Source organism: Hypomesus transpacificus, chromosome 19 (genome assembly GCF_021917145.1).
Source record: "Hypomesus transpacificus isolate Combined female chromosome 19, fHypTra1, whole genome shotgun sequence".
Classification (NCBI taxonomy): Eukaryota; Metazoa; Chordata; class Actinopteri; order Osmeriformes; family Osmeridae; genus Hypomesus; species Hypomesus transpacificus.
This window is the reverse complement of record NC_061078.1, coordinates 7,041,877-7,067,402: the sequence shown is the minus strand read 5'-3', so window position 1 is coordinate 7,067,402 and position 25,526 is coordinate 7,041,877. Positions and strand designations below refer to the sequence as shown.

At 46.8% G+C, this 25,526-nt stretch overlaps 1 protein-coding gene across 1 annotated transcript; it reads right to left on the bottom strand.

Moving 5' to 3' along the window:
- Positions 1-19,897: 19,897 nt before the first annotated feature.
- Positions 19,898-22,997, bottom strand: zgc:153993 (uncharacterized protein LOC767645 homolog). Its single transcript, XM_047041806.1, has 6 exons — positions 22,723-22,997; positions 22,119-22,167; positions 21,790-21,951; positions 21,366-21,498; positions 20,836-20,940; positions 19,898-20,734 (listed from the first exon to the last, which is right to left on the bottom strand). Exons 1-6 carry the CDS (start codon positions 22,787-22,789, stop codon positions 20,636-20,638), a joined length of 615 nt encoding a protein of 204 aa, XP_046897762.1. The 5' UTR covers positions 22,790-22,997; the 3' UTR covers positions 19,898-20,635.
- Positions 22,998-25,526: the final 2,529 nt, after the last annotated feature.

The window sequence follows — 25,526 nt, the reverse complement described above, 5'->3', positions numbered from 1 at the left end:
GACGGTGAAATTCCCCATATCAAGGCTTCGACTATGTTGCAGGCGGGCGGAAGAGCAACACTCAAATGACTACTGCCTAAATTGCTTCCATCTTGATCGCATTATGGTTACCCTTCTCGTAATTAGCACCATCATCTACAAATATCTCTGCCCTTTGGCGCCGCTCCAGTGCATGCTATCGAGACCGGGCCTGAGAATCCCCGGGAGGAAAGTACCGTTAATTTGTCTTCCCCTCCCATACATCACGGAGGTAGCGTGTCACTCTCCTAGCTGGTCACGAGAAACAGGAGAGAGGCCCCGGGAACACACTAGCCAGACCATTTACATCATACGTTGTTCTGGTGACCAGTTCAAAAGAGAAGATATTCATGTGGTTTGATTTTGGCATAGGGTGGGAGCTCAGATGTGGGCTGCTGTTGCGCTCTCAAACTATTTTAATTAGATCTCCAGACGCCCACAGAGCGTCGCAGTAATGATCACTGCAGCAACCCGATGTATGCACCCTGTACACACACATATGCTACCCCCCCCCCCCTCTCTCTCTCTCTCTCTCTCTCTCTCTCTCTCTCTCTCTCTCTCTCTCTCTCTCTCTCACTCACTCACTCACTCACTCACTCTCTCTCTCTCTCTCTCTCTCTCTCTCCCTCTTTTACATATACACACACACACACACACATGCACATGCACATACACACAGCACGTGTGTGGGGTTGGTGGGGGGGTGAGATTCTGAATGCTTGTTGCTGAAATCATTCTTGAGAAGCCTTGCTAATGAGAGGCCAAGTGGTTTGACTATTCTATGTGATAAAACTTTGATAAAACCCAAGACAGACTAGGAATGTTATAGAGGTTGGCACGGAGCCTGCTACAAATCTCTCACAATTACAGTTACCTCACCCCCAACCTACCTGCTTGCTCCCTATTTACGACCCACATACCTGTACCCACCCACCTGCACACTCTACTTTATTAAGACACTTCCACTTAGTTTTGAATGGGAATTCCAAGTAGCTTTCATGACGGAAATATGACAAAATAGTATATATATATATATATATATATATATATATATATATATATATATATATATATATCTAAAGAGGTGAAAAATAAGACATCTCAATTGTAAAACTGGTTATTAAAGTCCTTAATTAAGTGTATTGTTCAGGGTGCACAGCTGACCTTCTCATAAAGTGATAACATGTTACACTGACCCTTATACACAGTACTCGCATTAGTCATTTTTTACAACTGGTTCTTCACCTAAACCTCAGAAGTAGGATCTCCTACTCCTACTACCCACCTTCTTCTTCTATCTCCTTTTTTCCCCTTTCTGATTTTAAACCCAGGAAATTTCAAGGCTTCTTTTTTAATTGACCCCAAATTCCGACAAACGGTCTCACAATAGGCTTCTTTTCTGCCACGACAAAGGTTAGGAGCCACCAGTCCTTTTCAACCACCCCCACCCCCCACCCCCCCGACTAGGCAAGGGGAGGGGCTAATAATCCAGACCAATCATACTGACCTTTGAGCCCTTTCTGCTGTACTTTTTCTCATGGCAGGTTTCTATAGAGAGGACCTGATCAGAGGGCCTGTCGGGGCCACAGCCCTCCCCTAACAAATCTCTGCTGAGCTTCCTTTGTCCCCGTGGCTTTGATCTCACCTGCCCATCAGAGCCAGCAGAACTCCCGTACTGTTCCAACACACGGAAAACAAATTGGCTACTCTTGGACTCTCAGACCGAGGCCCTTTCTAACCAGCGGGCCCACCCGGGCCAGAGATGTTAACCCTTCACCCTGGGTCTAGCTGGGTGACTGACTGAGTGAGTGACTGGATGGCTGGCTGGCTGGCTGGCTGGCTGGCTGGATGGCTAACTGTGTGGAACACAAAACAGAATCACAATTGTTTCTAGGGATTTGTTTACACTACTGATTCCAAATCTTCTCTTACAGTCATAATATTTTAAAATTGTTAGTTAGTTCTCCAGTTTACTGGAGACTACAGTACATGTATCTACGAGTCACATGTTACCTGCAAACACTGATACAGTAAGATACACAATAATAAATGCAGGATGGGAAACAGAGTCAGCCTTCAGTTTCTCTCTCCATACAGAACAGCAGGACATATGAGCAGGAGGATGTAGAAACCACAGCTAGCTGCAGGGCTGAGGATTCACCTTCCAACACCTTCCTGTCACACATAGACACACACAAAAACACACACACACACACATATACACACACATAGTTACACACAGTTACATTTACAACCACATACTAACACTAACATTTACACAAACATACATGCACATACATAAGGAAACACACAAATACACATGCTTAGACAAACACACCTACACACACGTATTCACACGTACACAAACTCATTCACATGCGTAGATACACAGTGGGTACTGTGAGTACAGCCTGATTAAACTCTGACAGGAAGCTCTCTCACTGTCACAATCTCTCTCTCTCTTTTTCTCTCACATACACACACACACACACTCTCTCTCACCCTGTCCCTCTCTCTTTCCTTTCTCTCTGTAACAAGATAGGCTTGTCCTATGCTTCTCCAGTCCTTTGATTGTTAGCTGCAGGTCTCAGGTACCTCAGCAGAGCCCTGCACCTCCTAACAGGGTGATGATTGTGGTGGGATGTAACTCTAGAGGCCATCAATGGCTGAAACACACACGCACACGTACACACACACACACACACAAGCACACACACAAACACAAGCACACATAGACATGCACAGTCACACACACATACATGCACACAGCACCCCGCAGTCACAAGGCCAGTACAAATCTTGGGGTGGGGGGAAGAGGGAGGAAGGACAGAGGACGAGGATGGTGGGAGAGAAATGATGGTCATTAAAGTATTGCACATTTAAAATTTTAGGATGCTGTCATGGGAGATTGTCATGGCACATAACATTGCCATGACACCCAACCACCCAGGAATGGATAACCTCACACATCTTCCGATGCAGTGTAAACTAAAACATTTAGGATTTGGGTGATTGGGTCTTTTTGGCCCAGTCTGACTTGGAGGAGAGAGGTAGAGACAGGTAGGTGGAGTGGGGATAGGGGTTAGGAACAGTGTGTGGGGGGGGATAGGTAGGGAGTAGGGGGAGTGAGAGAGGGACAGGTTGTGGTGAGTAAAAGGTGGTGGGGTAGATGGCAGAGTGTGACAAAACATTTAATTAGAAACTCAATGTCCCCTATTTACCTCCAGTACACTAGGGCCAGGCCCCACCACAGGGGCGCTGCATGAGAAAGCAGGAAGTAGATGGATGGGAGACAGAACTTCAAACTGCCATCTGTATGGACCTGCACAGGACAGCTCCATCAGAAACACAGGGGAGGACTGACACACTTAACCAGCTATATAGAAGGGTCCTGTCACGAAGGAAAGATGGATGGATGGACGAACGGAAGAATAGTTGGAAAGATTGATGAATGAATGGATGAATGGATTGTTTAAAAGAAGGAAGTGAAATAGTTGGCTCCATTATTGAATGAGAAAGAGAGAGAAACCTTTCCTCCATTGGCTGGGACAGAGATTGTCCTGGCACCCTGTAAGTTAATTGGTCCGCTGACAGACATCTGTCCTTATGGTGCTTTTCCTCTGAGCTCTGTTTACACATGTCAGTCAGCACACACACTTAGAAACACGCTTTGAGGCACGCTTAGACACACACTTAGAAACAAGGTTTGAGACACGCTTATAGACATGCTTAGAGACATGCCAAAGCTATGTTAATAGCGTTAATCCTTCTGAGACAAACACAGGAGGGGGAGTGTGTGAAGAGGCCACATCTCTCTCTCTCTCTCTCTCTCTCTCTCTCTCTCTCTCTCCCTCACACACACACACACACACACACACACATAGTACATTAATTAGCTGGTGGTCGGTAACACCACCAGAATCTGTGAAATTAGTTAGAGGAAAAAACAACTGAGAATACAAGGACAGATCTCAGTCTCAGCCTCTGTGATGCAACAAGATGTTTGCTGTGTTTACAGAACCTGCAGTGGTTGTGGTGGATTTGTCGCATATATTCGAGGGTGAGGAAAGAGGCGGGTTTGGGGGCGGAACTGCCAAGCTGCCTGTTGGTCTGATGAATAATGACATGATTGTTAGTGAGCACTGAGAACAGGTGTCATTGAAACTGGAGGCTGGGGGTGCTAGGGGGTCGGAGTTTGAAGCCTGGGGGTTTGAAGCTGAGAGCTGGGGGGCTAGTGGGCTGGAACCTGGGGGCTGGAGGTTAGAGGCTGGGGGGGGGGGTTACAAGTATGTGTGTGAGCCCTAGATTCTTGAGTTTTACTCTGGAGTCCAGAACATATGTGTGGGGTCTGAAGTTGTGGAAACGGATGTAAACATGTTCCCAGGTACATTCCATGTACATTAGCCCACCTCCATTCCTTTTCTGCTCTTCCCCTATACCCCCTACCCATACACACACACACAGAACCAAACACACACACTACCCTTATCCTCTGTACCTCTGAATCCGGAGCTGCCACCAGAGTGGGCTGGTATGCAGAGAGGCTGAGAGTATTGTGTCTGGTAAGACCACTTGACATGGGGCACACAGAGAGCCGGTCTGAGGCAGAGAGCCCTTCACCCTGACTCCGACCCTGCCTCTGTGTTCTGGAGGCAGAATGAGGCAGAGAGCAGTTCACCCAATGTCTGACTCCGCCTCTGTGAGCAGAAGGAGGAGGAGGAGAAATGGCAGAGGGCTAAAATAGATGTTTGAGCTGCTGAAGAGTTGAGGTATTGTTGGACCTTCTTTAAATAGCAGGGAGGCCAAGGCCTCTTTGCATCATGGTGCACATGCTCAACCTTTGGGTTTTCAGAGAACCCCGAAGGGGAACCAATTAAGTGGCTTGTGGGACCGTCTTACAACTGTATACTCCCAAAAGAAATAGTAGAGATTACGGTTTCAGGAGGGATTGAACCGGATCTTGATATTGGCTGTCCCGTTTATCTTGCCCTCGGTTTGTTTGGTTGGAAGAACAGTCTAGGAGACATAAGACCCTGAACATCTGACACAGACACACATTGACACATACAAACACCCCCCACACACACACACACACACATACACATCCACATACACACACACACACACACACACACACACACACTGACACAGGCACACATTGACACAGGCACAGGCACAGACACAGATGTATACCCAACAAATATTCGAAAACAGACATACACATGGAAATAGAGACACACAGAATCAGACACAAACACACAGCTACAGACACAAAGAGATACAAACACAGGGATACAGGCACAGCTACTGTGTGCAAAGAAGTAGAATATGTGTGCTTTGTTCATGTGAGTGTCTGTGCCCATGTGTGTTTACATGTGTGTAGGGGCCTGTAAGTGTAGTGGAGTGTGTGTGTGTCTGTGTATTTAGTGTGTGTGTGTGTGTGTGTAGGGGGGGGGGGCTAGATAATGAAAAGCAGAAGGTTTTTCATAGCTCCACATGCCAAGCCAGGAGGAAGTGTGATTCTTTAATAAACGTGATCCCTGTTGGAGCTTTTCCTTCCAGTCAATCTGTGATGTCACATCCCAAGTTCATGGACATATCAGTTCATATAAGTTGGTCATTTATATCTTGCAGCATGTATTAACAGATAACACTCACAGTTAAGAAGTTACGAACCGTGCCAATGGTAGCACTTCTGTTATTTCATTTATACAGGTGATCTCACAGAGTGCTCTGGTATGAGTGTTTGTCCTCCTGTGTGAAAGAGAGGGTAGAGAGAGAGAGAGCGACAGAGAGAGAGAGAGAGAGAGAGGAGAGAGAGAGAGCGACAGAGAGAGCGACAGAGAGAGAGAGAGAAAGAGAGAGAGAGAGAGAAAGAGAGAGAGAAAGAGAGTGAGTCATGCAGGTAGCCAGTGTGGAGGTAGCTGAGTGAAGGGTGTCCCCCCTCCGTAGTAACCTAACCCCCCCCTGGGATCGGACCATGCAGGTCCAGGCCCATTAGCAGACCTAATATTCTGAATTACCTTTCCAGCCATTTGTTGGGCCTTTGTTGTGATACCTACTTAAAATATCAAAGCAGCCAAGCCTCAATGAAACATCTGAAAACTGAGAAACACTGGTTTTATGTGTCAACGCAGTCCTCTCTCTCTCTTTCCTGCTCTCCCTTTCTGTCTTTCTCTCTTCTCGCTCATTCTGTCCCTTCTCTTTCTCCTTTTCAGAGCCCTGTGCAGGTATGCCTGGTTGAAAAGAACAGTCCTGTGGGACAGGTCCAAGGAGAGGCAGGACACCTTCCCAGCATGCATCCTGCCTCCCAGGCTCCTCTCGACCACCCACTTCCGCTCCCAGCGATTAGGCTGTCCAGACGGGAGTTCATCTGCTGTGTGTGAGAGAGAGTGTGTGTGATTGTAGGGCACTGGTCTTTAAAGCCTCAGGCCATTCGCAGTGCAAAGGAGACTCTAATTTCAAATTGTCCAGGGGTCTGTGTGTGTGTGTGTGTTCAGCAGATTGTGTGTGGATGCTTGTGTGACTTGTGTTCAGGGAGGTATGTGCAGTCTACAAATTAATTTCCCTCCCCCAAGGCAAGCGGAACCTCGTCAGACAGAACAACTCCAGAGAGGGCAAGACATCTCATCCTCCTCTAACCTCCTCCCAATCTCCTCCCTACTCCCGTAACCCCCCCCCCCCCCCAACCTCCCCCATGCCCCCCAGGCTCCACCAACCTCCCCCATTCTCCCTTAACCTCCTCCAGCTTACTCCAGCCTCTTCCCCTCTCTGCGGCAGGTCTGTTTAAGGGGCGCCGTCTGCCCATCTCTTGATGTGGTGGCTGTCTGACTGCTGCAGAGACTGCTCTCATGTTTGCTACATGGCCATACTGTGTGTGTGTGTGTGTGTGTGTGTGTGTGTGGGATCGGGAAGGTCTATAAAGGAGTTTGACTCTATGATTTCCTGCTCACATTTAGACGAGAGAGTTTTCCTGCAGGGGAGGTGTGTTTGTGCCTGTTGGGTGGGGGGCAAGCATAGATAGCTTGAAACAGCTTTGTGACATTTGTTACATTACAGCATAATTGTGGATCTTTGTGAAGTCTGTGTGTGTGTGTGTATTTGCTTGTGTGTACGTGTGTGTGTGGAGACATATATGTGCGTGTGTGAGTGTGTGCAGGTATGTCTAGGTGGGTGGGGTAGAGGAGGACAGTGTTTGAAGTGAACTTTGTTCCTCAGTTGTTTCGTCTCCGTGTGGCGGGCTGAGGAAAGACAGACAGCCAACAGCAAACAGCAGGTGTGTCTTCAGAGCCTCAGCGTCTCTTTACCTTCCCTGTCTGATTCTTGTTTTTATCAAAAGAAGAAAAGCCATCCCTCGCTCTCTGTCTTTCATCTGGGCCTGGGCCACTCCCATGTCCTTTGTTTGTGTGTTGTGCTGCGGGCTGCAGCTTTGTGGGCACTAGCAGGAGTTTGTGTGTGTGTGTGTGTGTATACACCCGTGTGTGCAGCTTTGTGGGCGCTAGGAGGTGATACTGGTCCTGCTGCATACCTTGACTGGGTTTGATAGTCGTACCATGTAGTGTGTGTGTGGGTGACCTGGAGTATGTGAGGTAGAGGATGTGTGTGTCTGTGTGTATGTGGGGGATCTTTGATGTGGTCAGACCTCTATGCAGGACGAGTCCTGCTGTGTGCATCCACTGGGTTAGCTCCATAGATGTGCGTGTGTGTGTCTGTGTCTGTGTGTGTCTGTGTAAGAGGAGGTCTTTGATGTTTTCAGACCTGAGCTTCACCCTTGGTTGCCCTCGCCTCTGCTCCTTCCACATGGTGGCACTATACCAGCTCTTACAGTAGCTATACTGAGTATAGCGACACAACTGTGTGTGTGTGTGTCTGGTTACTGGTGTGGTCATTATGGTTACAGTAACTCTGGTAGTCAGTAGGTACAGTAGTTATGTGGTTTCCGTAGTAGCAAACCACACAGGACATCGTCAGATGTCACATGACTACAGTGACACTTCTAAATCCAGATTGTAGTCATTAAGACCCTGTGTGTGAACGTTTTTGCGTCTGTGTGTAGGTATATGTGTGTGCTTCATACAGACTAAATAGAACAACATCTGTTTCTACCTCCGCAGGCAGTCCAGAGTTTATTCCCAGCATGCCTTTCTATGTAATGGAGGGTGCAGTAGTTTAGAGTTGATGTGTCTTAGATGACACTCTTTGGTCTCTCTGCATGGCCAGCTCTACAGGAATGTGACAGGACTGTACTAGGCTCTAGGTAGCCCATCAGTGCCACCTAGACTTCAGCAGCGGCATGCTGGCGTGGTGCAGTATCCACACTGGTGTTTTTCTGAGGCCAGACTTTGCTCAATTGTTCACTCAACGCGTCTCCCTGCCTTTCCCTTCTCAAACACCCCAGAAAGACCCCCCCCTCCCCCCACTCCCTCCATTTGACCATTCTCAGCTGTGTGTACCAGACTGGGGAGTGTGTGCATGTGTGTTGTGCGTCATGTTTTGTATGTGTGTATGTGTATGTGTATGTGTGTGAGTGTGCAGTAAAGCAAGGGGTATTGGGGGGAGGGATGTGGGGGTTGGAGGGGGGGGGGCAGAAGTGGGTTGTCTATGTGTGGGTGGGTTGTCTATGAGTGTGTTTGTGTGGTGGGGTGTCTTTCCTGGTGCCTAGATTCCTGAGGGGGTTGGCACCAGGGCAGTAGGATAATAGAGCTGAGTGTATTTCTAGAATGTCAACAGGAGAGTTGGAAAGGCCTGGACTGATTCCCCTCATTGATACACACGCTCCTCTTTTCCCTCCCTCTGCCTCTTGCTTGTTTCTCTCTATCTCTCTCTCTCTTTCTTTTCTCTTTCTTTTCTCTTTCTTTCTCTCTCATCCCCTCTTCTCTCTTTCTTTTTTTTCTGTGTGGATTCATTTGGTCATCTGACATACCAACTCTTGTCTGTAAAGAATGACTATACGTCATTGCTGATTGTAAAAGTGTTATATATGTGCCTCTTTGTTTGTGTGTGTGCGGTGTCTGTTTCTTTGTGGTGGCAGTTATAGGTACCTCCGGTCGTCATAGTCTGAGAGTGTGTGACGAGTAGAGGTACCAACATGACGTTAGAGAAGGGAACGGTGGAGAGAGAAGAGGAAAAAGAAGAACACCAGAGACGAAATACAGAAGAAAGAAAGAGAGAGCAGAAAAAGACCAGGTATAACATTCAGATCTCTCCAGGCTATCATCCTGTGGTCTCTGTTCCTTGAGGCTGACTGGGCCACAGTGAGTCCCAGCCAAGCTTGGGGAACCAGAACCAGAGGATGGTCTCATCCGTGGGATCACACAGAACCCTCCAGGCCAACAGCCCCACAAGCCTGTGCTTGGCAGCAGCACACACTATTACATCTGTAACTCCACAAGTCAGCTGGCAAGGGAACCAACTCGAAATGTGTGTGTGCGTGTGTGTGTTGGTGCTGGTTCTTGTCTTGAGTACAGTCCCCAGGAACATCTCCCAGGGAGATGTTGTGGTGAGTGGGCCATGCAACAAAAGACAGCAGTACAACTGTTGACATCTGCAAAACCAGGGCCTGGAAATACTGCGTAAAACATTCACTCTCACACACATCCGCACACACACACACACATACATTCTCATCACGTAATTTGTGTTACTATCACTAGAAAGGCTCAGACTCCATCAGATCAGTAACGAGTTGCAGTTCTGTGGCGGTGGTTGGAAGTCTCTGTGTGACAGTTTTCGCAATCAACAAAGCAACATGCACATACACAGACAAACACAAGACCCAACACAGGCCTTTTGTGTGCCTGTGTGTGCGTGTGTGCGGAGGGAAACTGCTACAGGACAGTTGAAATGGTGTGTCTCTTGTGCTTCTAATCGATCAGCAGATTGCATTGATAAGGGATGAATGGAGTAGACATGCCCCCAAGTCCTCCAGCCCCCCCCCCCACACACACACACACCTCTTGTCGTGTCATCACTCTTGTCCTACAAGGTGTCTCACACCCTGCTAGCATGGGAGAGTGAGCGCGCTCGCCCACCATTGGTCCTCTCTCCTTGCATCACTGGGAGAGAGAGGAGAGAGACAGAGAGAAAGAGAGGGAGAGAGAGAGAGGGAGAGAGAAAGATGGGACAACAACAAAGTGGCAGATTCCTCACATAGCTTCCCTTGTTCATGGTCCGCTGCTGTTAGAGAAACAAGGGTGTCCCCTTCCTGGCAGTGGCCCAGATCTCTGCTCCTCTTTTATCTCCATTCACAGGCAGCTCCATGGTCTCCTCCATCCATCACAGCCGCCGCGCTGCGACCACCGGTAACAGGACACCACGCCGCTCCGCTGGCCTATTGTCTGCTGCCGGGGCCACCGAGGAGGGGTAGGGAGATTGGAGCAGTGTAAGGTGTGTGTGTGTGTGTGAGGGGGGGGGGGGGGGAGGTGCACAAAGGGTGACCTCACACCTCTGCTACAGAGAAGGAAAGGAGAAAAAAGTAAATATGAGTTTCAGAGGTTCAGAGAGGAGGGTTGGGTAGACCAGAAGGTCGAGAGAGGAGGGTTGGGTAGACCAGAAGGTCGAGAGAGGAGGGTTAGGTAGACCAGAAGGTCGAGAGAGGAGGGCTAGGTAGACCAGAAGGTCGAGAAAGGAGGGTTAGGAAGAGCAGAAGGTCGAGAGAGGAGGGCTAGGTAGACCAGAAGGTTGAGAGAGGAGGGTTGGGTAGACCAGAAGGTCGAGAGAGGAGGGTTGGGTAGACCAGAAGGTCGAGAGAGGAGGGTTAGGTAGAGCAGAAGGTCGAGAGAGGAGGGTTGGGTAGACCAGAAGGTCGAGAGAGGAGGGTTAGGTAGAGCAGAAGTTTCAGAGGGGAGGGTTGGGTAGAGCAGTAGTTCATGTATACGTGTGCATGCATGCCTTTGTGTATACATGTGTACACAATTGTTCTTCCTATGACCATACTCCTGTTCTGGGTATCACGTCTGGCTGGGCAGACCCCCTCGCTGGATGCCTGGAGAACTGTAGAGTAGGTGTAGAGCCAAACAGATAATTTCAGTGTAAGAACATTCTTGAGGCTGTCCAGAGGATCAAGATTTTCATAGACTGGGATAGAATGCTACTCTCTCTCTACATATTCTTATTCAGATGAGTGTTCCTTTGAAAACCTGAAACCCATATATCCAGTAGATATCCCAAAGTCTCCTGAGACTGCAGTTTTTTTTTCACAGGGTTTGAATCCACTTGTGAATATTTTATAGCTTCTACAGTCTCCATATTGGCCCAGCCTCACCAGCCTCTTCAACCAGCCCTGTTTCCACAGCCTCAATAGTCTGTCTGTCCTCTGTCTGCCCACTGGTCCCAGCCTCATCAGGCTGCTATTGTTCAACCACATCAATAGAACTTACTATTACTTTTGTGTTTTTTCTATTTTGTTGAGTGGTTATTGAGAATGTTCTGTCAGGTTTCCTGCCCAGCAGAACACACAGAAACACAACAACAATGTTAACTGCATAGGTCAAGAACTGAATCTAGCTTCTGGTTAACCCTCTGTCTCTCTGTCCCTATCTTTATAGATCTCCTTCATTTTCTTTCTCCTATTTTCTTTCTCTCCCCAGTAAGACAGTCAGTCTGACATACAGTATAAACATACCCAGACAGATAGACAGACAGACAGACAGACAGACAGACAGACAGACAGACAGACAGACAGACAGACAGATAGACAGACAGACAGACAGACAGACAGACAGACAGACAAATAGACAGACAGACAGGACTGTGAGTCCCACTGTGGATCATCTTAGTAATGAGGAAGCAAATCACTTTCTTAGAGCTTACTAAAAAGGATCCCTACTGGGACCTCCCGTCACACTTGCACACACACACACCCACATACCCCCCCCCCACACACACACTCACACACACACACCATGCCAGCCCCTGTCAACTGTAAAACAACAATGCTGCCTTTACTTTATTGATCATCCTGAGAAGGCTGCAGGGTTTCACTGACTTGCCATTTCCCTGAAGTGTTTGAAGAATTGTTCTCCGTGTTTCTCACAGGTCTGTTGACTGACAGCCTCTGTCCTTCTCACTCTGGCTTCTCCCCCTCCTCCTCCACCAGATCACCCCTTCTCCTCACACCTCTTTCTTACCCCAGCTCCCCCTCTCATCCTCCTCCAGTGCCTCTTCGGCTCACCCCAACTCTTCCCTTCTCCCTCCTCTTCCTCACCCTTTTCCTCCACGATCTCCTCCCCCTTCCTCTTCCTCCAGCTCCTCCTCATCCTCACCCCTTCTCCCCCTACTTCTTACTCCAGCTCCTCACTCCAGCTCCTCCCTGCTCCTACAATACTCATCATGCTGGTGTCAGTCAAATCCTACTTTCTGTGCCATACATTAAAACAATGGTGAGGGGCAAAGGGACTGAGGAGGGAGGCTCATGGCTGGAGTGTGGAGGCCAGGGCATGCAGGCTGGAGGCTGGAGCATGGAAGCAAGGTCTTGAGGCAGGAGGTTGAAGGCTGGTTCTGGATCAGGGCCTGGGTCTTGGCACCACATGATGTCACTCCTCTCCCTCCCCGACCAGAGTTCTCATGGGAAAAGTAACACTTCTTCTCTCTTCTCCCCTCCTTTCTCTTCTTCTTTCTCTTCTTCTTTTTCTTCTTCTCTCGCCATAAAGGACGAGCGAGCCATAACAGTAACAAGCGCGACGGCTCCCGTGTTTGATGTAGGCATGTTATCTGTGCTCAGGGGTTTTTTGTGTTCCATTCAGAGTATAAACGTGACCATTGAAGTGGGCCGCCTAGCCTTCCCCCGGCACAAAAGTCCCTCGCTAATTGCTGCCACATCAAATAAGCAGGAGCATCCCAAAAAGAAACCCTCATACTGACGGAGAAGGAAAAAAAAACATCAGACTATTCTTAAAGCTGGTTACTTCTTTTTTTTTGTCATTTCCATCAAAGATTAGGTTTCTGGTTGGGACGGGGGGGGGGGGGGGGGGGGGGGGTTATCACACAGGAAAGGCCTCTTCCCAGATTAGTTCTGCCCCTGCGGCCGCTGGCTATGTGATTGAGGAGCAGTCAGGCCAGTGGCTGCAGCCCCCTGCATTGTCTTGTTGCGACGAGCAGGAACGGGGAACTGTCAGTCAGGGGACAGGGGGCATGGTGGGGGGGTTGACTCAGAGCAGGGGAGGGAAGAGGGGGGGCTCAAGGGAGGGGGAAAAGGGACAAAGACAGAGCTGGAGTGTGGAACTACTGCCCTGGCTGTCACGCTCCATTGGCATGGGTGTCTCGGCCCTCCCCAACTCTCTCCAACCCACCCTTCTCTTCCCTTCTCCTCCTTTTTTCTCCCTTCACCTCTCTTTACTTCCTTGCTCCTCCTTATTCGTCCAATTCACCCATGCTCTACACTTCTCCTCCATTCTGCTTCCTTCTCCTTTCTCCGCACTCCTTCCGTTTCATTGGCCTGATCCTTTCTCCAGTCTGGTCTGGTCAAGCTTGATCTGATGTTGTCTGGCTTGGCCTGGCTTGGTCTATGCTTTCTGGTCTTTTCTGGTCTGGTGTGGTCTACCATGGTCTAGCCTAGTTTGGTCTGGTTTACTCTAGTCTACATTGTCTTGGTCCTGTCTGTAGTCTGGCCTGGCCCGTGTTCCGGTGCTGCACTGAACAGCCAAAAAAAGCTGTCACTCCAAAGGTCTTTTCAAAAGGTTCAAACGGGGCTTAAAAGTCACAGTCCATCTACCCCTCAAAGCCTGCTAAGATAAAGAGCCCATTGACCAACTATACATTAGAAGTGTTTCTGCTACCCTCTCTCTCTTTCTCTATCTCGCTATCTCTCTCTCACTATCTCATCTCTCCCACACACATTCCTAGTGTTGTCTTTGGGGGCAGTTGCGTGGTTGTGATCCGTCCTCTCATACTCGCTTTGGATCCTGTCAAGGTCGCGACCCGGTAGTGTTAGGTGGCGGCCGGAGTGATGGGCAGCACCTTTCTGAGTGTCGGAAGGTCTTTGAAAGCAACTAGACAAACAGATCAGGTGGACCTGCTGCCATCCATCACCAGGGCTTAGACTGCATCATTGAACCACGCAGGCCTGCCACTCACTCGTAAGTAAGCTGTCGCTAGTTGGGTGTGTGGGTGTGGGAGGGGGGGGGGCAGTAGGAGGAGGAGGAGGAGGGGGAGGAAAAGCAGAGAGGAGAAGATAGATGTGGGACAAATAAGGAAGGAGAAAGAGGAGGAAGATAAGAATGAAAAGGAGGATGGGGGAAGAGGAAAAGAGAGAAAAGGGCAGAGGAAGAGGAGGAGGAGAAAGGAGGAGAAGAAGGGGGGGATGTAGTAAATCATGTCTGTAAAATGCCAGGCCTCGCTGTGTGCTGCCACCTCGGCGTGTTGCGTGTTCCTTTGAACATGTCAGTGGTTGACCGAGGCAGGTTTAGGTTTCTCAGCTGACATTCATGTTGACGTGTGTGTGTGTGTGTGTCTGTGTGTGTGTGAGACGGTCATTCAAGAGATCAGAGGCCCACGGGTGGTCAGACAGGGTGATATACTGTCCACTAGCGAACATGGAGTCCCCTCACTCTCACAGCGCTCTCTAAATTTAGATGCAGTAAATATCCCAGTCATGTTGTCCCGCGTTGAAATCTGTGAATGTTGTTACGACCGACAGGTCAATAATCGGGAATAAAACATTAACGCCCCTCTTCTTGGAAGTCCAACGGCGGGCCAGCCATTACATGAGTGATAATCAATCTCTCTAGAATGTCTGTGGCGGTTGTAGCATAATTGACCAGGGACAGATTCTTGCATGGAGCCTTAGGCCTTCTTAAGGTAACCTTACACTCAAATAGTATATTTACAGATATCCTTATACCTCAGAGGGCCTCGTGTAAGAGTCGGAAGCCAGGAGTGGTGCGTGGAACTAGCTATCCATCTACACATCCCCCAATCTTCCATCTTTTATGAGGCTCCTGGTCATGGGCAGCACCTAGCACCATTCCATGAGTCTTTTAAAGAGAGGATCTATCACTGTACTTCCAAGGTGTCTCACCTGCCAGTTTGTTTTGTTGTCTTCTCTTTAGGGTGGTCTTCTTGTGTACACATCTATAGGGCTATGTGAATCCCTTTGTGCCCCCCTCCCTTTACATGTGCAAAAGACCAGACAAATGAATTTTTTTGTGGATTTAATGTTTTATTCCCTGAGGCCTTGACAGACAACAGAACCATCCACCTGCAGGGCTGGGGGCAGAGGGTTCAGGCCTCCCGAAGGGAAGCCCCCACCCCCTCAGCTCCAAGCAGGCCTGAAGCCCAGACAGAAGCTCGTTTCCCCCTCTTCTCTGTGCTGGAGCCCCCTGACCAGGCTGGTGCTCCTGTTCCCAGTGGGGTAACATTAGAACCAAATCCTGGAACAGTACCTTCCCAGCTGGCCAGGACCTGCACACACTGGCTGAATACAGCCTCACACTGGCAGCGAGCTTTGTTCCTCTCTCTCCCCTTCACCCTCCCCCATCTCCCTCTACCTCCCTCAGACTCCATTCAGATTCACAGGAGAGAGGGGGGGAGAGAGATGGAGAAGGAGGGGAGGGGGCGGTTAGGAAACAGAGCACGAGAGAGAAGCAGAGGTTCTGAGAAAAAGTCAGAGAGAGTAATGGAGAGAGAGAAACAAAGAGAGAGAAAGAGAGAGAGAAAAAGAATGAGAAAGGGAAGAGAGGGAGGAAGAGAAAGAAGGAGTGGAAGAGAGAATGAGCGAATGGGTGAATAGTTGTCCACTTTAACAAAGTAGCCCTGGAACAGACCATACTGGGCAAAACAGCACTTTGCCAGGCTAAAACTGACCAGGCCAGGCCAGGCCAAGACAGCTTAGACAATAAACCATCTAAAGGATTAGTCACGAGAAGAGGCTCTCATACCTTCATTCCCTGCTGTTTGTTTGCTCCTGTCATGGTTTCGGTCATTACACCTGTCTACAAGTTGTCTACATGTTGTCTACACGTTGTCTACACAATGACAACATCAGTCTAATATAATCAGACAGACTGACCAGAGTTTAGCTAATGAGAGGTCAGACCCCCCCCCCCCTACTCCTCTGCCTCCCTACAGGCCTCCTCTCCAACTTCATTGGGCAGTGGGGGGGCTGAGGGGGTTACAGGGGTGGGAGGTGAGGATTAAGGACACACAATGAGTTAAAGGTTGCCTCTCAGACGACATGGGAGTTGAAGGATCCCTCAGTGTTGATAATTTGTCTAGAATAACTGCTGTGGACCGCCAAGCTCTTTAAGAGTAGAGGAGGAGGGGTTGAAGAGAGGGGGAGAGAGGGAGCAGATAGAGCGAGTGAGAGAGATGGAAAGGGAGTGGAGAGAGCAAGCATAGAGAGTAATAGAGGAAAGGAGAAGGAAGAGAGAGAGTGAGTGGGGGGTGTAGGGGGAGAAAAAGAGAAAGAACTAGAAAGAGAGAGGAAAGTGAGAGGGGCAAAGAAAGGGAAGAGAGGGGGAGGTTCCTCACACTGCAGGTCTAAAAGAGCCCAGGAAGGGTGGTCTTTGGTCTGGGGGGGGTCCAGAGGGGGGTGTAGGAGCGTTGATGTGGAGGGCCCTCGCTGTCAGAAAGGAATCTGGAGTGAGTGGTGTTGAACAGGGGCTCAGCCCTCCAGCAGGTCTGCACTCATACACCTAAGAAGGATATTTATACATTGTCTCGCAAAGTCCACAGCTTTTCTCCTCCTCTGTGTTTTGAAATGTGGTTCAAAGACCTGTTGGGTAAAAACCTGGGCAGACTATTTAGCTTTCAGTCCTCATCGTGTGCTGTGCTGTCTGCTGAACTGAATGACCCCGACCCCAAACTGGAGTTGAACAGGTCTTATATTAATTGTGTTCAATAACTTATTCTTAAAACCTTGTCTCATTAAGTTGTATCTCTGGATTGGCATCTGTGAAGCCTTTCTTTGTAAAAAAAAATAATTAAATATGATAACATTAAAACTGTAATCTCTGTCGGAATGTGAATACAGTCTGTGTAAAATCAGTCACAACGTGCTGTCAAGGAGTCACCTGTTGCTGACTTCCATTGCGAGCCTTCTCATAAAGGCTGACAAACAACAGAACACTGCCCTTTAGTGGTCAATAAGGACATGTGCAGGGTCCTGTGGTTTAGAGCTGGGCACTGAGCAGAGCTGGAAACTCACCCAGTGAGAGAGGCACAGAGAACAGGCATCCTTACAGCTAACATCAAGCTCCTCGCAGCCCGAGCCACAAGACGCATGAAGCACCACATGGAAAAACCTTTCTTTTGTTTATTCATTTATCGCAGACTGGACAACAGTTTCTACCCAAGAGCCATCAGGCTTCTGAATGGACACTGATATGGACATTGATTCATTGCACACAAGTCACTTATACACTGTCACTTTCAGTACTGGTTGCACTATCAGTAACATTGCACTACTGTACCTCACTGTACTTCGCCATCAGGTTCCTGTATGGTCATTGACATAGTCACTGATCTGCAATTTTGCACTATTGTACTGTACTCCACCTAGGTTAAAATAGGTTATAGGGTTGTTCTAGGTGTTAGCGCATTTAGGGTTAGTATAGTGTATTATTCATTGTTGTCTGTATATTTAGGGAGTTTTAGTATTAGGGTTAGTATAGTCGATTATTTATTGCTATCTGTATATTTAGGAAGTTTAACTTATTTAAGCTCAGCATAGATGTAAATTATGTTCTGTGTACTTATATGTCATGTTATGCCAGGTGCTTGCGTTGTCTTGTCTTAAGAATTTCAGTGCCCAGTCTGATCTTGTGTTGTTCTGTGTACCTGACAAATAAAAGACTTGAACTTTTATTGAAGATTTATTCATTTGCTCGTTCAAGCAATCACATGGTCACACAACCATTCGTTCATGCGATAATTTGCTGATTCGTTCATTAACATAATGCCACGTTGTTTCAAGGGATATCTTCTGGGTCGTGTTGAGTGTCTGTCACATAAACCACATGTCACTGTATAAACCACCAATAACTGTCCTATGAACCTCATACTGGATGAAACATACTTTACAGTTTCCGTGAGGGACACCTGCTACTCTGAGGCCTCAGGAGCGGATCTGTACGTCAGGAGGTGATGTAAGAGTGTTGATAAGGGGGGGTTGTGTAAAGAGGGGAGACTTTTGACCTGCTGTGGGCTATAGCCATATGTCCACCTGGGGGGGGTTTCATCACAAGCAGTAAAAACACCTCTCTGACAACCTCTCAAACCAGCGACGACTGTTTGAAACGTTCTGTTGTAATGCAGTATTTCTACACACTGATCAGGCAGGACAGAAGGTACACATTAGGTAATCCAATGAGAAGAAGTCACTTAATTGGGCCCTTTCCCATAGTATATCTGTACCAGCTCTGTGTAAAATCTATATTGTTAACCTGCTCTGTGTGCAGCAACTGTGTGGCAGTCTTTCCTCGTTACTTGAGAGAGCAGGTGGGCCTGTGCTGTTAGTATACACGAGGGCTGGATGTGTTTGTTCTCACTATCAGGCCCATGCCATTCACCTCAGCCACTAGGTGGGTGTGTGTATGGCGGGTGGGCGGGGATTACACCACAACACCCTTGACAATTCTGTAGTCGAACACGTCCTCTATTTGTTCATTGCCATGGTGCTCCACAGTCCCTTTGAAGTTCCTCTGGTGATAACCATTAACCTTTATGACATGGGCACTAGGGTTATTGAGGGTAGCTGTGACGGCGGTCGTACAGGATCTTGACCTATATCACACAGCCTGCATTTACTGTGCCTCACAATGTAGGAGCACTGGTCCAGGGTCAGGTCCCAGTCTGTCTAAACATTCATTTCATTCAAGTTAATGTTGACAAACTATTTCCAGTACAAGCAGACTTTGTGAATCATGTCTGTGTCTACCTGACAATGGTGCTAGATGGGTTTAGACTGTCACTGAGTTACATCATAAAGTCTTAATTTCATAATGAGCAGTGGATGTCTTTTCTATTTTCTCTTGTGTCATCCTGTCTTTATCACTCTTTCCTTCTCTTTTTCAATCCCTCCTTTATTTCATCATCGCAGGGCTGGGGTCCACAGGTGTCTGTACACAGCTGGTGGAGCTGGAGCAGGGTCAAACAGATGGACCAGGAGACTAGGGTCAGACAGATGGACCAGAAGAGGAGAGAAGTGTGTACAGGTGATAAAATGTGCTGAAGGCTGGAAATTACTCTGAGCCCAAGCCAACACACACAAACCTGGGACATGAGTGGTGGACAGAAATAATGTTGTCACGTTCCAGGCTGCAGACTGCTCTGCTGCAGCTGTGCTAACACTGGGGGAACCCAGGTGACTTTTAGAACATGCACACACAGGTCAATCAATACCAATTTCCACTGAACCAAACAACAAGTGTATTAACTCCTCCTTCCTGATGTTATGATCATGGTGATGCAAGCCTGACAGATACGTTTAATACACAGCTGTGTCAAGGTTTGAGTTTACAACCCTAACGGATGATGTCACTATAGGAAGAGGGCATGCCCAACTCTACCATGAAGATATCACCAGTAGTGCCCAGAAAAAAACGTGTGGGTAGTTCCTGTAGTTAAATGTGTGACATCTAGTGGTTGGAATAGCAAACACCAACTCTGAGAAGCTTCTAAAACAGGGGTGTCGAGCTCCGGTCCTCGAGGGCCGCTGTCCTGCATGTTTTAGATGTTTCCCTGATCCAGCTCACCTGATTCAAATGAATGGTCGTTATAACAACCCTTTTAATTGAATCAGGTGTGTTGGAGCAGGGAAACATCTAAAACATGCAGGACAGCGGCCCTCGAGGACCGGAGTTCGACACCCCTGTTCTAAAATATGGGTCAAGTTGAGTACTTGACCCCCCCTCTCCCCACACACAAACAGGCAGACACCAACTCATCTAAAAGTACAGGATCTTTATTTGAGACATACAGTCATGCATTTTAGTGAGGGGTTTGCAGGGGCACAACCACCACTGCTATGACCAAGTGTATGAAATCAGAAAGGGAGTATTTGAGTTTGTTCCATTTCCATTCACATCAACACACAACACAATTAACGTCTCACAATGAAGATTAGCGCCATTATAGTTATTATTCTCTTCTGTTGAACCAGAGCTGAATTTCATTAAAAACACAATTGACAATAAATATAATCCCCAGGTCATTTTCAGTAAACAGCATTTCCAGAAACAGTAGAAACAAGTATTTTCTAGTTTTCTAGTTAATTTTTAAAGACAGTTTATCTTGTTCCTGATGCAAACTCTCACAGGTCTAATTACTACACCTATTGAAGCCCCTTTAGAGATCAAATTATTATAAATTCATCCTAAACATTTACAACATATACAATATTATCTTGCTGGAGTGATGCGTCTGTGTGTGCCCAGGGGGTGGGGAAATCAGTTGGGCATGGATTAGACCCCATTTTCTCCCTCCAACCTTCCCCCTCACTATCTCCCGCCTTCCCCTATCACTTAAAAAAATAACTGACCACCTAGAAGAGGCCTACAGCAGGAGGAAGGATGTTCTTCCAAAGTTCTTCCAGAACATTCAAACTGAGTCTCTCTTTGCCAACCGAGGTGCACAATGTAAAAGCACTGAGAACTCTGCGAGGTCACGTCCTGTGATGACCTCAGTGGGTTTTCCTCCAGTAAATCATGGCAACCACAAATGATGCAGCAGCCACAAGGGAGGCGGTCCTCCAGGTCCATATGGTGCTCACCACGCCTCTCTACAGGCAGACAGAAAAGGTCTATTTTAGGTTGTGTGTGTATACTGACCCAGCCTTCCTAGTGTCTCTGTGTATGTGTATATATATATATATATACTGACCCAGCCCCCTTGCTGTCTGATCCAGCCATAGATGTTTTCTCTGATAAACTGGAGAACCCAGGAGATGATGCGTCTGATGATGTCAAAGTGATTTTGCGTCAGTGCCTGGGGAGGAGAAACACAATCATGATCACTCCTGCTACCAAGGTCCTACATCCGCCCCTTTATCAGAAGGAATGCTACCATTGTCTGGCTAACAAGGGAAACTAAAAGGTTCCAGAATGATCTCTCACAAACCACACACAAAACTTCAAATCTATATAAGTTATGCTGTTACTTTTCCTTGGCAGACTTTGACATGTTCTCTTTCGAATTCCAGCATCTTTAATGGACGTTTAGAAACCAAGGTGGTTCTTGGAGAGACACTTTCCTCTGTTTTAACTGTGATCCAGTTTACCTGATCCTAATAATTATCTGGTTGACCATCTGAATCAGGCTCCATCGTGTGCACTTCTAGCCAGCTGAGAGAGTGAGATGTATCTGAGCCTGTTTGTCTGCCAGTGGACACACTGATCGTTGCAGTAACATACATTGTAGATGAGCCGGTAAGCCAGGTGAAAGAGGGCGACCACTCTGCCCCAGTTAATGCCATCTGCGAAGATGCTCCTTGCCACCGTGAAGAAGACATCCTGGGCACAGTTGGCTTGCACGGTGCCAATTAACCTATTAGAGAAAAGACATGTGACATCCTCTCCTCAAGCAGCCATTAAAAACAGAGGACACATCCGAATGAAGACCTGGCGGGTGGGATTTACACACCGGCTCTTCAGGTTAGTCTGGTCACACAACAATGGGTCCTGAATGGAACAATGGCCTCAAACGTGAAGTAGGGTGATCAGACCTACAACTAAGGCTTTTCTACTGTTGCTATATTGACAATGTATATCCAGGAGACGCAGGCAGTCAGCCGGGTATCCCTGGAACCCCCACTGCCATGGCAAACATCCCACCTACCGTTGCAGCTCTACGTTGTTGTTGAGTTCGTCCGCAATTTTCAGCAGCTGGCCCACAACCTCTTTGATCTCGGGGTCGTGGAGCTCGTTGGGGCGTCCCCCCAGGTCCTCAGAGGACAGCCGTCTGTCAGGATGCTCAGAGGTGATCCTACCCACCACATACCTGCACACCGGACACCAGAAGAGGCAGGTCAGGGCCTGTGTCCACTACATCCACCTTGCATGTATGAGCAGAGAAAACCGCTCACTAGCAGGGTACTCGACATGGGCCATTGTTGATAATGATCGTGTGAGTATTGATTGAAATGGTTAGAAAAAAGGTTTGATTACCCTCTTAGAACAATTGCTCCTTGTTCCATAATTCGGTCATCAACGACATCTGGAATAAAGATATTAACAATTAGTCATCAATAAACCTGATTTGGATGTTTGACTGGAAAACACAACTCGTGCTTATTTCCTGGAAGCTGAAGGCCTATGCATTGTCTGGTTCTGTAAGAACTCTTATGCCTACATACTGGCCAACCCGTCACCGATACTGATAGCCATGAGCTGAAGAAATTAGTGTGACGTCACGGGGCATTCCCATAGTATTTTCACAACTTCCAGTATTTGGGACAGCAATCTCCAGAGAGAAACATTTAAAAAAAAAAAAAACGTGTAGGTCAAATAGATATTCGGTTGAGAACTAAATGTGTATAAACCGGATCTTATTACTGTAAGTGAGCAACTTAAAAAGTGAGACATTGTGTCCCAATTTCAAATTAGCCTACTGTATTCCAGTTGTAGGCCTATAGTATCTTGTTCAAAGTATTTAAATCGATAACTAGACCAATACGCTCTCTTGCATGAAACTACCAAAATTATCTAAGAAATCAACATTTAAGTTTCTGATAACTTTAAATAAAATACGCGATCATTATAAATATTTTACCTTCGCCGCCGACAGCACCGAGCTCTTCCTCGCCAGTTTTCTCCCCTTCTTCTCGGGAGTCTGCCATTGACGGTAGTTTCTATCCTACGGCCGTGTCGGACCGGTCGTGAGTCACTAGCCTACAGAGTGGCTACTACCGGTCGACAGTCAGTTATTTGACCTAACGGTACATGTACCCTATTAATAAGTAGATACTTTAATTGACTTTCAGAACAACTTGTCAGAGTTGCCTATTTACTCCCAAGTTAGTAACACGGAAATGAATCTCATGAGGGAGTTAACCAATGAGAAGTAGGCTAACTGTTGATGAAACTGCGCCTCGTGTGGACTGTTAATTAAGTGAGTTTGGGCTAGAACTTCTAGAATATCACAGACAAATAAAATAAAAATAAAAGTAGCAGTCAAATAAACAGTGGTTCAGATGTCTGGATTAGAAGTCGCGTGCTTGTCAACCTTCAACCTAAAACCTTGTTTTAAATTACTATGTAGCCTAACAAGACGTAGGCCTATTCTAAAACATTTTTAAAACTCTTAAGAAACTCGCCAAAGGCGATTGGCTGGAATATGATTGCTAGAATATAATTGTGTGAGTATGAGGGGCACTCCAATATCGGAAATTGACATTCCACTGACAGAGCTTTCTGTGTTGCTAAACTCTCATAGGATCTAATTAGCTTACACAACACACATGTTAATAGGGGACAACAACAATTTTTTTTGTAGGCTAGCCTACTTTAACATAAAAAATTTAACCCTATTTCAGTAGAAACAGAAATTTCGGTAGAAACAGAGTGCCAATAGATGTCGCTGTCTAACCTGAATTTCATCTCCTTTTCCGTCTACTGAAGGCTTTTCCGAGAAAGTTGGACGCCAGTCTTCTTTACCTTGTTGGTTACCAAGGTGGTAACCAAGGTGGGTTGTCTTTACCAAGGTGGGTTAATCAGCTTATCAGTAAATATTTCTGGCAACAAGGCATTTACTCAATCCTGAAACAGATAGCATTACAGCAAATACAAATGAATAATCACACACGTTCTTGTTCCATACCATACCACAGGACTCAAGGTTACAATTGACAGTGTTAAGTGCAGGTCACAGGTCCAGGTGCAGGTGTGCCTTAATAGGTCATTTGACGTTTCTAAATGACTCAAACACCCCTGGAACAAGCTGGGCTTCATTAATCAAAAATATGTATTGGTGTATAGTATCCCCCTTCCCACAGACACACACAACCAACCACCACCACCCACCCCATTCTCTTTCCTTCTGTGTGAGAAAATGTCATCCCTGCAATTGGACAGTCACTAGCAGCCTGTTTTAATTTTAGCCATGTCATGACAGGATGCTGGTTTGGGTTGTGTGTGTTTTGGTGTGTAGGAGTGGGGGTGGGGGTGGTGTGGTGGGGGGTGTAGTTGCAGCAGGAAGGGAACAGTCCCTAGGAAATTGATATTACTAAATACATCATGTAACTTCTGCTATATAAAATTCCTAAACTCAATGTACAAATATACCTTTGTCTCAAGCCCTCTTCTTTTCTGCAGTTTTTTCTTAAATATCAAATGTTTAAACATATATTAACCGCTCTGTCAAACCATTGTGATAGGTTTGACAATATTAACATGGGGAAGGTTGTATTTCACCACTGTCCCTCCACACAGTACTTCCTTCTGTTCTTGTGTGACAAGTATAGAAGGGAGAGGAGGAGGAAGTAGGAGGGGGAAGAGGGTTGAGTGGGTCTAAGGTCAAGTTGAAAACATGGGAGAAAGCTTTTTTGTCCTGAATAATCTCATTTCAATTGGAGTTTTATGGTGTCCTGTCCTCCCTTTCCACTAAATCCTTTTCCCTCTTCCTAACCCCCCCCCCCCTCCACACACACACACACACACACACACACACACTCTCTCCCTCATGCCAGAGTATTTTCATTTATACATACAAATGTGTATTTGTCCATATCATATATAATGAATGCCATTTCTCTCCCCGACACAATTATGATTCGGTCACTGTAATTGCTCACCTCATCATTAATCTTACCAATTCACACAGTTGTTATTATGAGCCCATATACAATACCCAACACCAATCCCTCAGATTAACATTCAGTTACTGATATGCCAACAGCAAAGGTTTTTCCTTTCCTCCAGCTGTTTATCCTACTACACAAAGTGTGGTAACTAAATAAGTTGGTGTACTATAAATCCAAATACATACAGTGATGCATGTTTGAAGGAGAGGGAGGAAGAGAGAGATTTGTTGTGAGTGTAAATGCACGTGTGTGTGTTTGCACAAGTGTGTGTTTTACGTGGGAACAGCAAAACAGAACACATGGTTTCCATTCAAGTAGAGACTTCCTGTTGGTGCTATTACGTAAACTAAGAGTACACTATTAGGAAAGGCTCGAACAAGACATCAACATCTTGTGTGCGTTTAGGGCAAATGTTTCTTTAATACTATTACCATCCCATTGAATACAATTCTCTTGCTTATTAGGGGGGCTGTTTCAACTGTCATGGGTGTGCTTAATTAATGCTTTCTGAATCCTCCTCCGCAGTTAGATATGTTTTAAATAAATTGGGGCTTGGTAAGATTGTTTCTTTCTAAATAATTACAGTCCATTGTTTTAAGTAGAACCCCAGAGAATGTTAAAAGAATGTATGGGCAAATTCGTAATAAATGAATGAGTTCTATGGAGAACCATCCATATCATCCACAGGTTTTGGAAGTCGCCTTTCTTAAAAGGGGCTAGATACATTAATCTGAGTACACAGACAATTTAGTCGTTTAATCTCCAATAGAGGATT

Coding starts and splice junctions, on each gene's coding strand:
- zgc:153993 (XM_047041806.1), bottom strand. CDS start 22,789: ATGGCAGACTCCCGAGAAGAAGGGGAGAAAACTGGCGAGGAAGAGCTC. Junction 22,168..22,722: donor CGGTGCTGTCGGCGGCGAAG/GTAAAATATTTA, acceptor TCTTTATTCCAG/ATGTCGTTGATGACCGAATT. Junction 21,952..22,118: donor GGAGCAATTGTTCTAAGAGG/GTAATCAAACCT, acceptor TCCGGTGTGCAG/GTATGTGGTGGGTAGGATCA.